This window comes from Salvelinus namaycush, chromosome 11, assembly GCF_016432855.1.
Source record: "Salvelinus namaycush isolate Seneca chromosome 11, SaNama_1.0, whole genome shotgun sequence".
Classification (NCBI taxonomy): domain Eukaryota; kingdom Metazoa; phylum Chordata; class Actinopteri; order Salmoniformes; family Salmonidae; genus Salvelinus; species Salvelinus namaycush.
In genome coordinates, this window is record NC_052317.1 from 33,780,541 (window position 1) to 33,797,113 (window position 16,573).

Sequence of the window (16,573 nt, forward strand, 5' to 3'; positions counted from 1 at the left end):
GTTTTGTATATAGTGTACTTCCCAAACATATGTCTCTTTCTCTCTACCCTCGTTTACACCTTGCGCTAACGTGAGTTTTGTGAGATCTGATCAATATGATCCGATCACTATCTGATCAAGGTTTGTCGCGTCTACACGTTCTATTAAAATGTGTCTCTTATCCTTCCGCTGTGTCAGCACTAAGTTGGTGCCTCCCTGTATGGAAATGATTTGACAGATATTCTTTTAAAATAATCAGAGTTTATTTAAGACAATGATACCATAAATCATTGGTGCTACCCGTGTCAATGATTTCAGAGTGATGATTATAATGATGATTTAAATGGTTTCACCATCCAGGTCTGTTTACACTCGATTGATATCCAGACACAATGCGTGCCTGATCACAATCAGATCACAATGTGTCTTTTAATTGTCGACACCTGTCTAGAAATGTAGCCTGGGCACAATCAGAATGTAGAAAAGATCAAGACAAAGGGCACATGTTAGCAACAGGTATAAACGGTGCTCTTGTTTTGTCCTTTACCTCAGAGCTAATAACCGTACACATGGCCAATGACATTGATTTCCTCCTTTTTTCTGACTCGTCCAGCTCCTTCCTTAACTTCTTTAATCACACAGAGATTGAAGATGATAGACAGCACCTTGAGCCCTCAACATTTACATCAATCATAAGTTCTTAGCTTAGCTTCAATAATTAAAATGTCTACTGATATCTGTGTTTTATGTAGGTCATACTCTTGGTCAATGTCCCAAGCTCAGTGCTACTTTTCAACTTTTCAAATTGAAGGTTAATAAAACACAGTAGCCATCAGAGTCCATGGATAACTCTGTCTTTCTCCCTCTCTCCCTCAGAGCCGATAACCCTCACTATGGCTAAGAATGGCAGTTCCCTCCTCCATTATCTCAACAAGTCCACTTCCACCTCTATCCTCTTCACCAAAGACACTGTTGAGGATTCCAGCATCGTGAGTAACGACGCCACCACAGCCATAGGAGCCCTCATATTGGGCCTGGTCTTCCTCCTCGGCGTCCCCGGAAACCTCTTCATCATTTGGAGCATCCTGGCCCGTGCCCGCCGACGTTCCGTTACCACCCTCCTCATCCTCAACCTCGCGTGCGCCGACGGCTTTCTCATGTGCCTCACCATCTTCTTCATAATTTATCTGGCCAGGCAGAACTGGGACTTTGGCGACCTCATGTGCAAGGGGCTGTTTTACCTGTGCAACACTAACATGTATGCCTCCATCTTCCTCATCACACTGATGAGCCTGCACAGGCTAGTTGCAGTGGTGTGGCCCCATCGAGTGGCGGCCCTGGCCAGCAAGAAGATGGTGGTGCGGGCAATAGCTGTGCTCTGGGCCCTAGTGTTCTCAATTTCTATCCCTGCTCTGGTGTTCAGGCAGGTGAGGTATGATCATGATGAACAGAACAACACCCGCCAGGTGTGTGCCTCAAATCACTCCCGGTCTCGATATGTAAGTTCAAGAGATAAGTGAATATTAAGTTAGTAATGAAGTTAGATACATTATATATTTTTTCTGGTTTAAGTATATAGTTATTCAGGATTAGGAAGAGGTTTACATGTTGATACAGGTACAGTCATTATATGACTACTAAAATCACAGGAGCCTCCCTTTCTTCCTGACATCATAAATCCTAACTAATCTTACATTTTAGCTTGAGATCTTGGTATGACAGACCCATTCATGTTTAAATAAGCCTGGTATTGCACCATGTCATTACATGTGTGCAGTTTATCATTACATCATTTCTCATGTTCAGGTGGTGTACCAGTACACCTTTGAGACAGTAGTGGGATTCCTGGTTCCGTACGGGGTTATAGTGAGCAGCTACGTCTGCATCCTGAGACGCCTCAGACAGACCAAGTTCCGTCGTAAGGTCCGCAGTGAGAAACTCATCCTGGCCATCGTTGTGATGTTTGGCATCTTCTGGTTGCCATATCACCTCATTAACATAATACAGGTGTGTGTGATCATATGATATTGTTTATCTTGCAATTTCACTCAGAGTGTGGAGTGTAGCATAGAAAGTTATACTATTTTACAGTGAAGGAATGATTGTACGTTTTTTTTTCTCTCCTAGGTGGTGGCTGAACAGTTTGAAGACAGCTCACCAACGAAAAAGAGGTATGTGCCAACCAACCCAACATCTTTCCCCTCCATTTAACTAAAGTAAAATTTAACATAAGCACCAACACCCATACAGTAAGAAAAGGACTGGAACGGCAACATGAACTCTATCCCTCTCTCTGCAGACTCGATATGGTATGGCAGCACAGTCGTGCTGTGACCTCCGCTCTGGCCTTCATCAGCAGCTGTGCTAACCCTATTCTCTACACCTTCGCTGGAAAATCCTACATCAGAGAGGACGGCATTGCCTTCATGGCTCGGCTCTTTGAGGGGACATCTCTGGACACTGGGATAAAGAAGGGAATTGGACTAAAAGATGCGTTGTCTTTCAGCAGCACTGGTGGCAATGCTGTGAAGAACGAAAAACAGATACTTGTGTAGAGTTGCATTGCACATGCTATCCACTCATCATGACGATGCACTGCTGCACACAGACTGCTTCGAAACCTTTACCTGTCCATATGGGACCATCTGAAAGAATCCCTACAATATTCAGTGGACCTCGTGTTAGACAAGTTTCTCACTAGACCCAAATTCACTGCCACTAATTTTTGTAAATGTGCGCCCAAAAAACAAAATACTTTTAATACACTGCTTGTACTGCTTGAATGTTTGTTGAATCGCATGTTGTAAATACCACTTATAATACTGGGGAATATTGTGATTAAAAGAATTGTGGAAAATAATTAATAATTTGAGTTTTGAATATGTAAACTCAACTTCAGGTTATAATTACCTAACCAAACAAATCAAATTTTAATGGTCACATACACGTGATTAGCAGATTTTATTGCGGGTGTAGCGAAATGCTTGTGCTTCTAGCTTCGTCAGTGCAGTAATATCTAACAAGTAATATTTAACAAATTACACAACATATACCCAATACACACAAATCTAAGTAGGAATGAATTAAGACTATTGACACGAGAATTTTCAATCCCAATGATTATAACTAACAATTATTTAAGCTTTGACCAATCCCCGAGGTTTGTAAGACCCTGGGTTTAATAATAATTAGGCAAAGACTCAGCTTCTGCAAAAGGTCCGTACGGTTTATTCAGAGAACATTCTGAAGTCCAAAATACAAAGACATGTCATTTTATAACTCTCACCTCCACCTACTTCTTCACACATACACACACACAAACAGTAGGTGGGCTGTATCTCTCCCCACCGTCCACATTCCTCGTATATCACTACCAAGCTGGCAGTTTCATACCATTCCCTCCCTCCCGAGATTAGAGGGACCTTGACAGTGTCTCTTTCCTGTCGTAAGTTTTTCAAAGTTCTAACCAGGTCAGGTTTAATTGTCCTCTGTGTTTTCTTAGACACACACACACATTTCTCTCCCTTGTCTCGACCAAACCTTATTGGACTTTAGTCTAATTATTCTTAATACATTTTACTTTACATAGTCTAATAATTACGTTAGTCTAATTATTCTTATACATGTTACATAATCCAATAATTATGTTTCAGGGTGGAATTCTTTAGTCATTACCATAAACATATAAATTCCCTTATCAACTATATACATGTATGGACGAGCGATGTCAGAGCGGAAAGGACTAAGATACAGTAGAATAGTATAGAATTCAGTATAGGGAGAGGTGCATATGAGATGAGTAATGCAAGATATGTAAACATTAAGTGACTAAGATACCGTGACGAATATGTAAACTTCATTAAGTGATCAAGATACCGTAGAAGTATAGAAAACAGTATCAGATGAGTAATGCCAGATATGTAAACATTATTAAAGTGACTAGAACCGTTAGAATCAGAGGACTCAAATAATACTGTGTAGAAAAGTTTAGGGAGGAAGTGGGTAAAATTGACTGGTCACCTGTGCTAGATAGTGTAGGGGTAGACAGTGCCTGGGAAGCCTTTAAATGTAGATTCCTTTATGTGGTGAATGTGATGGCTCCCATTAGACGGGTCAGGGTAAAGCAGAGATCTAGCCCTTGGTTTAATCATGAGATTCTAGAATCTATCCAAGCAAGGAATAAGGCCTTTAAGAAATTTAAGAACTCTCAAGAGCAGCATGATTTTGTCCTATATAAACATCACAGAAATGAAGCACAGAGCAGGATGGATGAAGCTAAGAGGGGTTACTTTGCTGAGAAAATAATTGAAAACAACAATGACCCTAAAAAGCTTTGGAAATCATTTAAGGAACTAGGCTGTAGTAGTACTACCAAAAACAAACTAAACAGTATTGGACTGAACAGGGGAGATGGTATATGAAAAGGCAGAGGTTGCCAATGAATTCAGATCTTGTTTTACTTCTGTTGCCAGCAAGCTGGTTAGCAAGCTACCCACCAGTTCTGGTTTGTATGGAAGCAACCAAGTCAAGAAGTATTATGTAGAGTTAGGGGTTCAGCCAAACTCTTTTTCTTTTGCAAAGGTAGCAACAGCCAAAATAGTCAGTATGCTGGCAGAGCTTAAATGCTCAAAAGCCACAGGCCTGGATAATATTCCTGCAAGGTTTCTAATAGATTCTGCTGAGCAAATTGGCCCTGGTATTACGCATATTGTTAATCTCTCTCTTGAACAAGGCACCTTATACCTCTGTATAAGAAGGGGATAAAGTCTGACCCTGGGAATTATAGGCCTGTATCTATCCTCTGTGTAACATCAAAGATCCCGGAGAGAATTGTACATGAGCAAATGTATGAATATGTTAACAAACAGGGTCTAATGTATGATTTTCAGTCGGGTTTTAGAAAAACATACTCCACTGATTCATGTTTACTTTACTTGACCGACTTCATCAGGAAAGAGATTGATGAGGGAAATCTGTGTGGAATGGTACTGCTTGACCTACAGAAGGCCTTTGATACAGTTAACCACTGTCTCCTAATATCCAAACTGGAGGCACTGGGGTTAAGCAGTATCCCTCTAGGCTGGGTAAAGTCCTATTTATCAGGAAGGGAGCAAGTAGTAGAGGTTAATGGTTCACTGTCTCAGGCAAAACGATTGAGTTGTGGCGTTCCGCAGGGGAGCGTGCTTGGGCCTCTGCTGTTTTTATTGTATATTAATGATATGAAAGATGCTTGTTCTTGCCGTCTTTTTCTTTATGCGGATGACTCTACACTTCTGGTGTCTCACAAGAGTAAAACTATGTTGGAGAGCATACTTAGCACAGAGCTTACTAACATTAGCAAATGGCTTGGAGATAATAAGTTCTCTGCACTTAGGGAAAACTGAAGCAATTATTTTTGGATCCAGGCCTAAATTGTGTAGGTTGTCTGAAATCAGAGTGGATTTAGGGGGTGAGGTGCTGACTACTAAAACCTCTGTTAGCTACTTGGGATGTATCCTTGATGGAAGCTTGGGAGGTGTGAGCATGGCCAATAAGGTGCTAGGGAAGGTTCATGCCAGGATTAAGTTTTTGGCTAGAAAGTCCAAGCTGCTTGATAAGGACTCCATGAAAGTGCTAGCTACTGCCCTCATTCAATGCCATTTTGACTATGCTAGTACTTCCTGGTTTGGGGGCTTATCTAAACTTATGAAGGGGAAGCTCCAGATAGCCCAGAATAAGTTGATCAGGGTAGTTTTGAAGGTGAGTCCACGTACTCACATAGGCAGGAGCTGCTTTCAGGAACTAAACTGGCTGCCTGTTGAGGCTAGGGTGTCCCAGATTAGACTAGGTTTGGTTTACAGGAGTATTTATGGTCCTGCACCCAGATATTTAAGTGATTACTGTCCTCGTGTTAGGGATGCACACAATCACAGCACCAGATTAGGTGTTGCTGATGTGTGCTTATACAGGTTCAGGAGTAATGCTGGGAAAGGTACTTTCTTGTATACTGGAGCCTCAGAATGGAATGAGTTGCCTCTGCCTATAAAAACAATGTCCTCTCTGGACAGCTTTAAAAATAAAGTAAATTATGTTTGATGTCCTCTGTGCCCATATGAATAACCCATATGATGTAACTGGAATGATGAGATAGATGTTCTTCTTTTATGTTTTTGTTTTATTATTTCACTGCCGTACTGTGTTCGATCTTGTATAGCCATCTTGTCTCAAGAGGACCACAATGGAAATAAGTCCCAGACTTTATTGTGTGTTATCCTCGATGATTTTATTCATGTGCATGTATGGCTTTTAAGTTTTATGTGTGCTTGTTTTTTTTAAATGGTCGAATTAATAAACTAAACTAAACTAGTGGTCCATTCTTTAAAGTGGCCAGAGATTTATAGTCTATGCCTATAGGCAGCAGCCTCTAATGTGCTAGTGGCCATGAGATAGAAGCTGTTTTTCAGTCTCTCGGTTCCAGCTTTGATGCACCTGTACTGACCTCACCTTCTGGATGATAGCGGGGTGAACAGGCAGTGGCTCGGGTGGTTGATGTCCTTGATGATATTTTTGGCCTTCCTGTGACATCGGGTGCTGTACAGTACGTGTCATGGAGGGTGGGTAGAGTGCCCCCGGTAATGCGTTGGGCAGACCGCACCACCCTCTGGAGAGCCTTGCGGTTGCGGGCGGTGCAGTTGCCGTACCAGGCTGTGATACAGCCTGACAGGATGCTTTCAATTGTGCATCTGTAAAAGTTTGTGAGGGTTTTAGGTGACAAGACTCATTTCTTTAGCCTCCTGAGGTTGAAGAGGCTCTGTTACGCCTTCTTCACCACACTGTCTGTGTGGGTGGTCCATTTCAGTTTGTCAGTGATGTGTACGCCAAGGAACTTGAAGCTTTCCACCTTCTCCACTGCGGTCCCGTCGATGCAGCTACGGGGTGCATCCACGATCATCTCCATTGTTTTGTTGATGTTGAGTGAGAGGTTGTTTTCTAGACACCACACTCCCAGAGCCCTCACTTCCTCCCTGTAGGCTGTCTCATCATCGTTGGTAATTAAGCCTACTAGTGTTGTGTCATCTGCAAACTTGATGATTGAGTTGGAGGCATGCTTGGCCACGCAGTCATGGGTGAACAGGGAGTACAGGAGTGGGCTGTGCATGCACCCTTATGGTGCCCCAGTGTTGAGGATCAGCGGAGTGGAGGTGATGTTTCCTACCTTCACCACCCAGATGAGGCCTGTCAGGAAGTCCAGGATCCAGTTGCACAGGGTGGGGTTCAGACCTAGGGTCTCGAGCTTAATGATGAGCTTGCAGGGTACTATGGTGTTGAATGCTGAGCTATAGTCAATAAACAGCATTCTTACATAGGTATTCCTCTTGTCCAGATGGGATAGGGCAGTGTTCAGAGTGATGGTGATTGCATCGTCTGTGGATCTATTGGGGCGGTAAGCAAATTGAAGTGGGTCTAGGGTGGCAGGTAAGGTAGAGGTGATATGATCCTTAACTAGTCTCTCAAAGCACTTCATGATGACAGAGGTGAGTGCTACGGGGCGATAGTCATTAAGTTCAGTTACCTTTGCCTTCTTGGGTACTGGAACAATGGTGGTCATCTTGAAGCATGTGGGGACAGCAGACTGGGATAGGGAGAGATTGAATATGCCCGTAAACACACCAAAAATAACAATTGTGCCCAATCATTTATAAAAGGTTTCTCCTTCTCTAACAATACTGTACCACAGTGCATCTTGCTGTTGGAGACATTTTACGGTATTGAAGAAATCTTACCATCTACTGGTGAGGTAACTCTAGCACAAGTTACATTCACACTGTTTAAAATGTAAGATCAGATAGATTCAGAAAATACCCAAAATACAATGAAATAAATGCAACTGTATTTTATGATAGACTAAAGTGAGTCTTTAGTCCTTTACGGTGTCCTGTTGGAGAACTGTTTGAAGGTGTTACACAGCCTTTGTTGGTGGCTGAACACATCCTCACTAAGATGGAGTGTTTGCTTTGTTTCTCCAGTGGAAGATCCTCCTCTGGTGATGACATGGAAGCTTGTGGCACTTTGTGAGGTGGTAGGGACAAAAGACATGAACATGATTTTGTGTTCATCAAACATATTCCCCTCCAACTATTCTATTTACTGTAATGACTATCTAATGTTGTGGCACTGGAAATACGATAAAATCCCAACAACATTGTTGATTGGAAGATTAATATACTCTAAACATTTTTCATTCTATTTAGATAGTTGAACATAACCCCATAGCAGAAGGTTATGTATGGACTTACGTATGCAATAGTCATCCTCATGGGGAATCCTAGCCTGGTCTTGTTTTAACTCTGAGGCCTTGCTGTTGTGGTTGCTCTTCTTGGAGTGCTAATTGGAGCACCACACAAAAAAAGATCATGTTAACAGACATTGTTAGTGCATTTCTTCAACTACTTCTATAACACTTCACATGGTTTCTCACTGAAAACTGAGATATTATATTGTCATTATTTGAATAGGATATTGTATGGTAACTGCCAGAAGAACAGCATATACAGGTACATGATAAACAGTTAAATTATATACAGTTGAAGTCAGAAGTTTACATACACCTTAGCCAAATACATTTAAACTCAGTTTTTCACAATTCCTGACATTTAATCCTAGTAAAAATGTCCTGTCTTAGGTCAGTTAGGATGAACACTTTATTTTAAGAATGTGAAATGTCAGAATAATAGTAGAGAGAATGATTTATTTCAGGTTTTCTTTCTTTCATCAGAAGTTTACATACACTCAATTAGTATTTGTAGGCATTGTCTTTAAATTGTTTAACTTAGGTCAAACGTTTCAGGTAGCCTTCCTTATGCTTCTGTGGCAGACCAGGGGGTTTGGTCAAAACGTTTACACAGATCAGACATGGACAGAGTAGGATTTGCTCGGTTTCAATGGTGTTTATTTGAATAACAAACCAAAAGAAAATAATAGGTCTCCCCCATGAGACCCTCTCCGGGATACTGTCTTCTGTGCTCCAGGTCTTGCTGTATCCTGTGGGGAACAAAACTGAGCTCCCTCCTTTTATCTCTGGAACTATTCACCAACTATGCAGGATCAACCTTTCTTCCCCCAGTCCCTTCTCCCATGTGCTGCCCTTCCGGCAGCTTTATGGGAATTGTCCAGCTGGTGATCAATCAGCCCTTGATTACTCACAAACCACAATTAGCCCCAATTAGTCCTGGCCCAGAGAGCCTGTCGAGAACTGGCACGTCCAGAAGAAGGAGCCATCGCCTTGTGATGTAGACTCCGTCTGTCACCAGGCCTCGACGAGTCTCCCTCTGGTGGCTGACCTGCTGTACGCCACACTTCCCACAATAAGTTCGGTGAATTTTGACCCATTCCTCCTGACAAAGCTGGTGTAACTGAGTCAGGTTTGTAGGCCTCCTTGCTCGCCCACGCTTTTTCAGTTCTGCCCACAAATTTCCTATAGGATTGAGGTCAGGACTTGACTTTGTTGTCCTTAAGCCATTTTGCCACAACTTTGGAAGTATGCTTGGGGTCATTGTTCATTTGGAAACCCCATTTGCGATCAAGCTTTAACTTCCTGACTGATGTCTTGAGATGTTGATTCAATATGTCCACATAATTTTCCTTGCTCATGATGCCATCTATTTTGTGAAGTGCACCAGTCCCTAGCAAAGCAACCCCACAACATGATGCTGCCATCCTCGTTCTTCACGGTTGGGATGGTGTTCTTCGGCTTGCAAGCCTCCCCCTTTTTCCTCCAAACATAATGATGGTCATTATGGACAAACAGTTCTATTTTTGTTTCATCAGACCAGAGGACATTTCTCCAAAAAGTACGATTTTTGTCCCCATGTGCAGTTGCAAACGTAGTCTGGCTTTTTTATGGCGGTTTTGGGCCAGTGGCTTCTTCCTTGCTGAGCGGCCTTTCAGGTTATGTTAATATAGGACTTGTTTTACTGTGGATATAGATACTTTTGTACTTGTTTCCTCCAGCATCTTCACAATGTCCTTTGCTGTTGTTCTGGGATTGATTTGCACTTTTCGCACCAAAGTACGTTCATCTCTAGGAGACAGAACGCGTCTCCTTCCTGAGCGGTATGACGGCTGCGTGGTCCCATGGTGTTTATACTTGCATACTATTGTTTGTACAGATGAACGTGGTACCGTCAGGCGTGTGGAAATTGCTCTAAAGGATGAACCAGACTTGTGGAGGCCCACAATTTTTTTCTGAGGTCTTGGCTGATTTCTTTTGATTTTCCCATGATGTCAAGCAAAGAGGCACAGAGTTTGAAGGTAGGTGTTGGAATACATCCACAGGTACACCTCCAATTGACTCAAATGATGTCAATTAGCCTATCAGAAGCTTCTAAAGCCATGACATCATTTTCTGGAATTTTCCAAGCTGTTTAAAGGCACAGTCAACTTAGTGTATGTAAGCGTCTGACCCACTGGAATTGTGATAAAGTGAATTATAAGTGAAATAATCTTTTTGTAAACAATTGTTGGAAAAATGACTTGTGTCATGCACAAAGTAGATGTCCTAACTGACTTGCCAAAACTATAGTTTGTTAACAAGAGATTTGTGGAGTGGTTGAAAAACGAGTTTTAATGACTCCAACCTAAGTGTATGTAAACTTCCGACTTCAACTGTATGTAATAGCGATATTTCAGCTTTAACTTTGATATTTTGTCTACCTGAGAGATGATCCTGAAGTTGATATTTGACAGGAAGCTGAACTTCCCTTTGCCTTTCCAGACAGCCTTAGCCTGAGGAAGACAGGTATTACTCTGTTTCTCAACCTCAGACTCAGTGGGGAGAACAGTTGAGATGTCCACCTCTCTGTCATGGATGCTGGCCCCATCTTCAGATGTTCCTTAGTGCCCAATGTACTCTTTCTGCATTACTGAATCAGAAAACTGAGAGAAGTTGTCCATGACTTGATGGACCATAACCTTTGTAAACAGATTCACAGCATTGTCGTATATCTGTGAAGAGCTGTCAGAGACTGCATATCTTCCAGAAGAAATGTAGTTATGAAAGTTAAATCAGTAAGGCTGGTCTGAATGGATCATCACTGTTAATTAATCTAGTAAACTCATAATTCACATCGCTTCCTATCTCACTCATCAGCATTATAGGCATTTACACTGAACAAAAATATAAACTCAACATAAACATTTCTAAGATTTTACTGAGTTACAGTTCATATTTGTAAATCAGTCAATTTAAATAAATAAATTAGGCCCTAATCTATGGATTTTATGATGTATTCATAATTTCACTGTTCACACTGTAGACATTCTAATAAAAGCAATCAGCATTCAATCAAGTTGTCTCCTCGATATTTCTCCTATTATTCTTAACTAACTGACTTGCCTAGTTAAATAAAGGTTAAATAAATAAAGTAAACAAATTATCCAGCCAGTTCAGCATCACCACCGGCACCTCTACTAGCTAGTATTTTTTTGAGCAAGAAGTTGACTCTCAAGAGTTAAATGGACTTGACATGGGTAGAGTCATTGTGGGAGTTAATTCTGACTTGTGTAAGCCCCGCGCTATACTCAAGTATGTGGGCATACTGCAGTGACGTCTAAAATGCTTAGAATTAATTAGCACCTTGCAGAGTGCTGTCCGTTTCACCTCCATAGATAGTAGACTACTTGGCTGCTACGTTGTGCTTGACACTTTTTTCTCAATGTGTTACAGTACCTCAGAGACCACCCCGATACCCCCCCTGTTTTTATTTTTAATAAACCTGTTTTCACTGTGTCATTATGGGGTATTGCATGTAGATTGATGAGGAACATTTATTTAATCAATTTTAGAATAAGATAAAATGTGGAAAAAGTCAATGGGTCTGAATACTATCCTGAATGCACTGTATTCGTTAAGGACTGGGGAGTTTTTCAGAATAAAAAAGAAGCAGAACGGAGAGGCACAGGCAGAATCCTTGAGGAAAACCTGGTTCAGTCTACTTTCCACCAGACATCGGGAGATGAATTCAACTTTCAGCAGTACAATAACCTAAAACACAAGGACAAATCTACGCTGGAGTTGCTTACCAAGACAGTGAATGTTCCTGAGTGGTCGAGTTACAATTTTGACCTGAAAATGGTTGTCTAGCAATAATTAACAACCAATTTGACAGAGCTTGAAGAATTTTTCAAATGGGCAAATGTTTCACAATCCAGTTGTGGAAAGAGACTTAACCAGAAAGACAACCAGCTGTAATTGCTGCCAAAGATGATTCTAACATGCATTGATTGACTCGGGGGGTTGAATAGTGTTTATTTTTAATTTAAAAAAAAAAAATGTAAAAAAATGCCTTCCACTTTCACATGAAAGTATTTTGTGTATAGATCGTTGACAAAAAAATACAATGAAATCCATTTTAATCGTACTTTGTAACACAACAAAATGTGGAAAAAGTAAAAGGGTGTGAATACTTTCTGAAGGCACAGTATACATAATGGCTGTAGAATTAACACATTGCCGAGAGGAGTGGTCTGGAGAAGCACTTGATGGCTTAGTTGAGTCTTTCTGGCTACGTCTAAGAGATTTGCACACCTGGATTGTACAATATATGCACATTCTAATTTTTATAATTCTTCAAGATCTGTCAAATTGGTTGTTGATCACTGGACAGCCATTTTCAAGTCTTGCAATAGATTTTAAATCCGACTTGAGTCAAAACTGTAACTAGGCCACTCAGGAACATTCAATGTTGTCTTGGTAAGCAGACTTTAACATCTCTGCTCTACCAGGGGTCGGGGGAGAACAGGGAGGGGGCGGTTAGGTCAGGTAGAGCACTAGAGCAGCGGCGGTGTCTGAGGACAGGGCAGCTGGTGGATGCTCTGCGTCTTCTGGACATTGTGATTGATAGATAAGACTATGAATGACTTTTAGATGGGCCGGGGTCCCTTTTATATGGCTATAGGGGGGTCTGGTGATGCCATAGCAGCGATAAATTATGCCGTAATTAGGCTATTGATGAGTTTAAAATTTAGAAAACTCATTTTTTGTAACAACATAGCAGCCTATAGTAACGTTGCTATTCCGAACACAAAAATAAACAATACTAAACACAGCGGAATAGCCTGTAAAGTGGCCTACCAGATGTAAGAGGACTTACGTGCTTCTTTTGAGCCTAAAATGAAGAAAGTCGGCACAGAATTGTAGAAGTAGAATATCACAACATTTAGCTTATTATAATATAGATAGGCTATACGTTTGACATAACATAGGATAATGTCAAGAGCCAAACATTAAAGGTAAATCTATAATACCGTAAACATCAGCTGAGGGTCCACTCCTACAATTGTGCAATTGTTTTCTTAATTTTAGGATCAAAAGAATTGTGCCACCGGCCATTTAGATATTCTGCGGTGTTTTGCATTTTTGTTAATTCTCCCGTTTGTGCTTGGAATTACTATGGGAAATTCAGAAGTCATAATGCAAATGTAAACATTTGTCGGACAATTTTGAATCTGTAGATTACTATGAACTATTATTTCTTTTAAACTTACGTCGTTAAAAAGAATAGTGCCATCTGGCGGCCAATCGGGCTAGTGCCACCAGTGGATTCAAAATGAGCACCATAACATTTATTTAGCCCACATGGCTCCCGTTGCATTTGCAAACAACTTAAACATAGGGTGACAGTGAGCAAAATAACCATAGATGGGAAGTTAATGGTTTATTAAAAGGTATAAATAAATTATTAGTGCAGTCCTCAGATTGAAATAGCATTGAATCAAATGATTCATCGACCATTGGACGGGGTGCCGCAATTACAAAATACCACGGGTACGACGCAAAAATGTTGGAAACTGGTTTTTAAAAGCAATAAGTAACCTCAGGGGTTTGTGGTATATGACTAATATATCACAGCTCCAGGTCATTTCCACATAATACATTGGGGGCGATGAAACGGACGGAGCACTCATTTTCAAAGGAGGGAAGTGAAGTGGAGACTGTTGTGCAACGCGAGAATAGAGGGCGGGACCAAAATTGGGGACGCTTAAGTCTATGCAAATATTCCGTGACTTCGCAGCCCTATTGACCAACAGAAAGCGTTATAGCTTCCAGACCCTATTAGATAGGCTACTGATACCTAGCCTACTAGCTAGTGTAGCACATGGGGATGTGAGAAACGTACTGCCCGATCTGTCCCCACTTGCACTACCCAATATTTTTCGCGTGGCGCCAACTGGTAATAGACGCTTCAGGTCGGTCACGTGTGCTAGCAATGCAGAGGTCACGCCGAATTGGAAGTGGTACTCCCTAAACAAGCAGCGTGGCGTCCTCTACACTAGCACCCACGAAGACGGAACTGCCGTGGTTATTTGATCTTGTGGAAATTGGGGGCCGTTCGAACATTCTATAGAAGCAGCACTCGCCTAGCCACGCCCTCGTGGGGTTGCTAGAAATTTACAGCTAGTCAGCCAATCCAGTAATTGTTGGTCACTAACGGCATGGCGCGTTTGATTTTAAATTCACCCTTGAGTGAATTCAAATTGTTCAAACATTAACACATCGATCACAGCTAGGTCGCGCAAATGGTACGTACCACGCAGCAACTGGAAGTGCGCGAAAACTCCAAATTCACTATCGGCTACCATTTATGTCAAGCCTTCAACGCATACATTGGATTATCGAACGAATGCACCACACCGTACGCACTGCAAATCAAATCAAATGTAAATTATATTCTGGTGTACCAAAATGCAATGGTGCGGTTGGTGTGTTCGAAGCGTAAGGCCAACACCTGAAGTCAAATCATCCAATTACATAGCATATATTACAAGATTTTAGAATCTAAAGCAAGCATACTTCTAATGCAGTCACATTTGCTCCTGAGTGACACAGCAGTCTAACGCAATGCATCGCTGGAGTCACCACTACCTTATCGCAAGCCGTGATCGAGTCCCAATTGGCCCAGCGTCGTCAGGGTTAAACCGTCATTGTGAATTTTAATGTTCTTAACTGACTTGATTAGTTAAATTAATTCAATGACCACGTAGTTAAATTTCTTCCACTTGTCCATGTCTGCTAGACGAAAGTAGGCGTAAAGTTGAGCGACTTTTTAAAAAGGCATTATTACATCTGATTGAGGGATTGGGTTAAAGGCAGAAGACATCAGTTGAACGCATCGTTGCATAACTGACCAGGTATCCCTTTCCCCCCAGAAAGAGAACATATACCTAGCCTTTATAGATGACAGCTGAAGTAAAGGATGTAACACTTACAACTGCCAATGACATTCCATAAATTATAAACAACAAGAGTTATCATTCACTGCATTTATTGAACACTTTCAACCAAAAGTCACATTTTGTACAATTTTGAACCAGTTCGACAGTGCCTCAGACAATACGCATCTGGTTAGCGACTGTAGAGCACAGTCAATAGATATACATACATTTGACCTCAAACTAGATTACAGATCTGAAGAGCCAGGGGTTGAATGGAAGCGCTGATCATGCCTACAATGGCAGTTCACATTACCTAGAGGGGGACAGATGGGAAAGTTAGTACAAAACAGAATAAAGAGATTCTTCAACTACCCCTTAATTTACTCAGCGCATGTGTATAATCACTAGGGTTCAGGTGAAACACGGATCATGCAACAAACTCATCATAGTAAGGTTACTGAAAGGCTAGTTTCATGAGCAGAAAAACTGTTAGTTACCCGATTTTCCAGCACAGCAAGGATTTTGAGCCTAGATTCTCTAAAGTGACAAACAAACACGAGTCAGTTACCTATAGTCACATTGTTAGAAGCTTTAAACGTAGACATTCAGTCAACCCAGTCAGTGCAGTGAAATTATAATCACGAGGTTCAGCTGAAACACGGACTCACATGCAAATCATCATTTTGGGTTTGACGATAACGTTACAACATTTGCAAGTGGTCACAGGTAAGTAAGGTTAGCGATGTAATAGTAATGCCCCAGGTAGCAAGCCAAATGTCTAGTCCTCGGAGCCAAATTCCCTCAAAGAATAACGACGGTGCCTCAGACAAAACACATCTGGCTAGCGGCTGTACAGTACATGCCCAACACCTACTTACTGCCTATTTGAGGGCCTAAGGCCCTCGAATTCGTGGTTAAAAATAACTTTGTTAGGCCCAATCCGTACACGTAAAAAGTTAAGAAAATACTTATGAGATGTTTACCGTAGCCAAGGCCTTTGAATGGTTGGTTTATTGAACCAACTTGAATTAAACTAAAATGTATCAAGATATTTTAGGCTAGCCTAAAGCTAGCCTAGCAAGCTAGCCACCAAAACGACTTAACAGCCAACTGCTAGCAAATAACCCAAAACTGAGTTAGAATCAAATATTATCTAATAAAAATAGTTATAAAAAAAGAACTAACTTACTCTCAAAATTTATCAATTGGTAGCTTATGGCGAAATCTTCCACATGTGCTGATTTTCACTTGCCTTGTCTTGTCTTAAATAACATTCTTCCAACCGCAGTAGGTGAGAAAGACTGATTGAGGGGACTGGGGGCGTATTTATCTGTTTTACCAAACCACGTGTTGTTGTGGGAAACACGCATGTTGCTTCCGGGTGTGGTATCTCCCCCTAAGA

General features: G+C 41.3%; 1 protein-coding gene and 1 long non-coding RNA gene across 2 annotated transcripts; one reads left to right on the forward strand and one right to left on the reverse strand.

The window, feature by feature from the left end:
• Positions 1–872: 872 nt before the first annotated feature.
• ltb4r2b (leukotriene B4 receptor 2b) lies at positions 873–2,534 on the forward strand. The gene is made up of 4 exons (XM_039003236.1): positions 873–1,478; positions 1,786–1,986; positions 2,107–2,150; positions 2,279–2,534. Exons 1-4 carry the CDS (start codon positions 873–875, stop codon positions 2,532–2,534), a joined length of 1,107 nt encoding a protein of 368 aa, XP_038859164.1.
• Positions 2,535–15,264: 12,730 nt separating this feature from the next.
• LOC120055629 lies at positions 15,265–16,464 on the reverse strand. The gene is made up of 3 exons (XR_005477707.1): positions 16,361–16,464; positions 15,669–15,708; positions 15,265–15,484 (listed from the first exon to the last, which is right to left on the reverse strand). It is a non-coding gene; the product is annotated as an uncharacterized LOC120055629 (long non-coding RNA).
• Between the last annotated feature and the right edge of the window lie 109 nt (positions 16,465–16,573).